This window comes from Cyprinus carpio, unplaced genomic scaffold (assembly GCF_018340385.1).
Source record: "Cyprinus carpio isolate SPL01 unplaced genomic scaffold, ASM1834038v1 S000006746, whole genome shotgun sequence".
In the NCBI taxonomy this organism is placed as follows: domain Eukaryota; kingdom Metazoa; phylum Chordata; class Actinopteri; order Cypriniformes; family Cyprinidae; genus Cyprinus; species Cyprinus carpio.
The window spans coordinates 4,214,479-4,220,174 of NW_024879345.1; the positions used below are offsets into that span (position 1 = coordinate 4,214,479).

The following is a 5,696-nucleotide window of genomic DNA, read 5'->3' on the forward strand; positions in this document are numbered from 1 at the left end:
ACTCTTTAAAGACACGATAAAAGTATTTTATTTTTCTGCTATGAAATAATTAAAAACATTTTTATCTTACAATTCTGATTTTTTTCCCCCTCACAGTTGGGAGCTTATATTTCAGAATTTTGACTTTTCTTTTAAGCGAGTTTATATTTTGCAATTCTTTTTTTTTTCTCGCAATACTTTTTTTTTCTCAGACAGTCGCAATAACATACATGCATTATTTATTTATTTATTTTACTACATTCCATATCTGTCTAACCGTAGGACTGCATCGAAATTGCAATGCAGTGCATCTTAGTGGGAGAAAGGCTTTCGTGCCCTAAATGAAAAAAATTAACAATGTATAATGACCCTCTAGTCTCCACAGACATGAGTGCAAAGCAGCATCTATCACTATAACGCTTTCTCTCCGGGTCTGAATGCTTGTGAAACGACAATCCTACCGCGGGACGTCCTTATTCGTCCCATTGAAGGAGTGAACAATGAGAACACGATGTCAGACAACAATGTGTACTACAGCTCCAGGATCCGCGTTAATTGCGGACATATGGCTCCTACTGGAATCATTGAGGAAACGGACCTTCTGGTACCCAATTCGCGTGATTTGCATGAAAAGAAAGCCATTGGTTTATAGACCGTGATGTAAAAGAATGACCTGAAAGCCTGAGGCCACAGCCAGTAGTTGATTTAGTGGTTCGCGGCAGAAGCAGCGCGCGAAAACGCAGCGCGGGAGGACAGATTTGTGTAACATAGCAATGTTGCAAATGAAGTGCAAAACAACAAAATCTTCCAAACAAAAAGATTAACTGATTACGAACATTTGCATGCAAGATGATTTTGTATTTATTTATTTATTGTAATAACCTAAGTAATTTAAGCCTATTATTTGTTATGTAGAAAGGGGGTTACATTTTTAAATGGTCACATTAAGCTGCATCAGTTTAAAAAACGTTTCATTTATGAAAACCGAACTGATGTGTGATATAAATAAACCCCTCTGTCTCATTTCAGGCTTCGAGAAAAATCTGGCGAAGGCGTGCACGTCTCACAGCGTCATTAAGCCATCCAGTTCAATGTTGGTCCCGGGAGATTTTTTATGGATTAAATTAAGTACCTCCATCTTCATTTCCCACCTGATCGCAGCCATATAAATCCCAACAGCTGATCAACAGACTTCAGAAAGCCCGACGCCTTCAGACGGAACAGCTGGGAGATAAAGCAGGAGAGAGGAGAGCGAACAGGCTGACGCAGACTCAGCTGTTTCACTGTCCTTTCTGTGTCTTTAGGGATAGAAAAGCATCTCGGAAACTAGAGGACTAGTTAGTTTAAACTTGAAGCCCTAACCTGGAAGATACGATCGTCGTAAAGGGTCCCAGCGGAACTAAAGACAGAGGGAAAACGAAAGAAAGAGAGAGCGCGCGCAGCGGAACGGAGCTGTCCAGTGCTGAACGCGCGCCGCCGAACGGGAGCTGTCCAGTGCTGAAGTTGCATTTCTGCCGAGAGCATCGCGCTGCATCAACACAAGCGCATTCAGGGGCTCGAAGGTCTGCCGTAACCCTGCGCTGGCATCCGAGTCCCGGCATTACCGAAGAGGAACGATACTAAAAGACGGGTTTCGCCCCAGCGTTGCATGAGGAAAAGCGAACGATTCGACCGGCGTACGAGTATTTTTTCCCCTTCAACGTAAAACATGCCAAGGTCTTTCCTGGTCAAAAAGGTTAAGCTTGATGATTTCTCATCCGCTGATCTGGAGAGCTCCTATGGCAGATCCAGGGCAGACCTCAGACTGCGCTTTCACGAGAAAGGTAATCACAATTATTTGACATCCAGATCGTGTTACGCAAAGGGCAAGTGCATGTATGTTGACGTTTGATGGTTTATAATCACAACCTCGTGTAGTTGACCCACGGTCACATTGTATTCAACACCGTGAGGCGCATCAGTTTTTTGTCGAGTCGGCACATTTCAGGTGTTGCGCTCTTTCAAGCACGCATTCGACTCGCTTTCAGGCACATTTTCTTTTACAAAACGCAGCGCTAGCAACAAGTACTTCACGTTTACACCGAGAGTTATCAAAACGTGAATTATCAACGCACGCAGTCTATTAAGGGAACGCTTGATCATGTTTCACGTTATTATTCACGCTCTACATAACCTGCGCTTTGCACACACTTGCATAAGCAGACGTTTATGGAATATTCATGCATGCATCTGGGGGTTACAGAGTAATATCTTTTGTGTATTCGGCACACATCGACCTAATTCCGCACAATTTCTATCAAGACTGCAAATGCAATTATAACCGAAGCGATATCATTCTCCTCGCCATTGTGTTTAAATGGGTTGCCACTCTAATTGAAATGGAGCGGTATTGATTTTTTTTTTTTTTTTTTTTTTTTTTTTTTTTTGCACGCTCGTGCAGGTTAATGTAAAAAAAAGTAATTGTGTCTGGGTTCACCTAAACGAGCTAAAGTAACAGGAACTGTTGCATCACCTTCACCCTCACAGGCTACATCAGCGACTACATGACCCCGGCACCGTACGATGGCGAGAGCGAAAACGGCATCAAAGTGCCCTCGCCCGGACCCATCTACAGTGACTATGGAGCTCCAGATTCGGACCAGCCCGACAGCCCGCAGTCGGAGATCTCTTCGGGCTACATCAATGGAGACAACGCGGTCAGCGAGGGCTACACGGTGGATGCCTTCTTCATCACAGATGGGAGGTCAAGGAGAAAAGCCATCAGCAGCCCCAGAAGCCATCAACGGCACACGTGCAACGAGTGCGGAAAGACATACGCCACGTCTTCCAACTTGAGCAGACACAAGCAGACGCACCGCAGCATGGACAGCAAAATGGCCAAGAAGTGTCCCACCTGCGAAAAGTTTACGTCTCCATGCCAGCCATGGCAATGCACTTGTTGACCCACGACCTCAAGCACAAGTGTGACATATGCGGGAAGGCCTTCAGCAGGCCTTGGCTTTTACAGGGACACATGCGCTCACACACAGGCGAGAAGCCATTTGGATGTGCGCACTGTGGGAAGGCATTTGCTGACCGCTCAAACCTGCGTGCCCATATGCAGACACACTCGGCCTTTAAGCACTACAAATGCAAGAGATGCAACAAGACCTTTGCTCTAAAGTCCTACCTGAACAAGCACTACGAGTCGGCCTGCTTCAAGGGAGCGTTTGCTCCTTTGAGCCCAATGGAAGTGTGAAAGTATGACAGCACAACAACAACAACGACTTGTCAGAGGATTAATCGCATGTACCTTAACTTTTCTTTTCTAAGTGTACTCTTTCTCCCGCTGTTCACATATTCAGAGCCAAAATTTCACTCGTTTTTGCCAAAACTCAGAGGACATTGAAAATGTCTTTGTTTCTCTCGAAAGGTCAAACCTTTTTTAAGTATTGGATAATATTGTACTGCTGCCAGTGGCCACAAAAGTGTTCAGCATTGAGGTAAAACTATTTATTCATTAACTTATTTATGTATTTATATACTTATTTCCTACAAACTGTTAATTTGCACTTTAATTTGTCGTTCAGTTGCCAAGCCTTCATCATCAATATGCCAAAGCATTTGCCACTTTCTGAATATCTTATTTTTGGTTGCCACTTTATGAATTTGTTGCATGCAAAAAAAAAAAGAAAAAAAAAAGAAAAAAAAAAGAAGAAAAAAAGGAAAAAAGAGAAAAAAATACTACTACTAATGAAATCTATGCCAATTTTATGAAGCTTTGGATTTTTTGCCAAACCTAGATAGCATCCGTCGGCAATATTTCTTGGGAGTCATGATGAAGAATAGAGCAATAATGCATGGTATTTTTAAAAGCTAAAACGAGTAATAACTATAGCATTTTTAATCACGATTTTATCCAATACTATCAGTAGTCATTCAGAAGTTAAATATCAGGGAAATGCCAGAGTAGTATTAGCGGATACTTCCACGGGACGGGGAGGGGAAGGGATATAGGGTCCTTTTGTAAGTGGTTATGCACTGCCTGCCTCTTATTTAATAACGTAGTTTTAGAACGTAGGCGCCTGTACTGCTGAACGGACAGCTTTGCGCGTGATCCAGATCATTTGCTCCAAATCTGCAGAGATGAACAGCGAACAGAATCCTGGAAACGCTGTTGTAGGAAATCCTACTGCAACATGGACAGCTGGACATAGCAGATTTGTCTTTGAAAAGCACTTCTTTGAGAACATTTCCAACTTTTTTTGAAGAAAAAAAAACAACAAAAACAGTAGCACAAACCTTAGCAATTCAGGTAGACAGGCCTTTTATTAGTCAAACCTCTGTTTTTGTATTTACAGACAAGGAGAACTAACTGTTTAATGCAAGATGCCTTGTAAATAATCCTTTGGAATTTAATATTTCTACAAGCTGTAAAGAATCAAATGAACTTATTTCTGGACTTCTGTTCCCTGGGTTTTTTCCCCCAGCATTTGAACAATGTAAAGCACAAATGACACCGGGCATTTTCTCACTTCATAATAAAGAACCAATAAGTAATTATGTGTTTGTGGTCCTGTTTGTTTCAGTCACGCACCGAGAACCATCCACCGCTGAAGCTCAAAACGTGCTGATTCAGAGAGATGTATGCAACTCGGTTGAGTAAGCGTGCGATGACGTCAGTTTGGTGACGCATGGTTTGTGGTGCATACAGCGCGCATAATGTGTCAGCGCATCCCAAAAATTAATTCCAAGATGCCAAACACTCATGCAACGGATCTTCCGCAGGATTCAAAGCATGCTTTCATCTCAATTAAATCCTTGACTGACGCCTTTGTTACACATGATTGAATTTTATCCACACTGTGTTCACAAGGAGCTCTTGAGAAAAAAGCCATGTGATCAAAGAGAATCCAGCAACAGCCTCTCTTTATGGAAAGATCCCTGTTGTTTTGGCAAATATAGCAGTTGCATTACGGTTCTTAGAGTACAGTTACGCGTTTGGCTGTGCTGCAGTGGTAACCTTGAGACATGCAAGTGATGAAGGGAATTTGGCCGTCAGCTTTATCCAGGTCCCAGCAGAGTTCTTATCAACAAGGACTAAAGCACTTCAAAGTGCCTCCTGCTGACTGTGGCTGAACAACAGCTTCATTACTGGAGCTTTTGCTTTTACATAAGCCCACCAAACGCATTACCTGCATCCCCTACTTTAATGCATTTTTGTAGTGCATGCACAGGGAAGAAAAAAAAGAGTTTTTTCAGTCATATAGCAACAAATTACAGTCGTCTGACTGAATCCTCCTCCAAGGTCATTTGCGAGATCTGCAGTGATTCGTGCAACTTTCTTGCACACCAGTTGTCTACAATCAACATGAAATGCAACCCTTTTGACTTCTGTAATCTATTGTATTACAAATTAGTTCACCCAGAAAAAAAAAAAATTAGTGAAAATTTATCACTTTTTTTTTTTTTTAATGGGAACGGATTTGGAGAAATGTAGCATTTCATCACTTGCTCGCATTGGATCCTCTGCAGTGAATAGGTGCCATCAGAATGAGAGTCCAAACAGCTGATAAAAACAACACAATAACCCACAAATGATCCACTCCACTCCAGTCCATCAGTTAATGTCTTAAGTGAAAAGCTGCATATCTATCTACCATCAAGATGTTTTAACTTTAAACTTTAGCAAAAATATGAGTCCTCTATTCATAATATTGCTTCCTCCAGTGAAAATG

At 42.0% G+C, this 5,696-nt stretch overlaps 1 protein-coding gene across 1 annotated transcript; it reads left to right on the top strand.

Annotated features, from left to right (window-relative positions):
* The first annotated feature begins 997 nt into the window (after positions 1-997).
* On the top strand, positions 998-4,521 carry LOC109112061 (transcriptional repressor scratch 1-like). Its single transcript, XM_019125082.2, is given in 3 exon segments — positions 998-1,802; positions 2,506-2,874; positions 2,877-4,521. Coding segments are annotated over 3 exon segments (825 nt in total). The 5' UTR covers positions 998-1,687; the 3' UTR covers positions 3,218-4,521.
* The last annotated feature ends 1,175 nt before the right edge of the window (positions 4,522-5,696 follow it).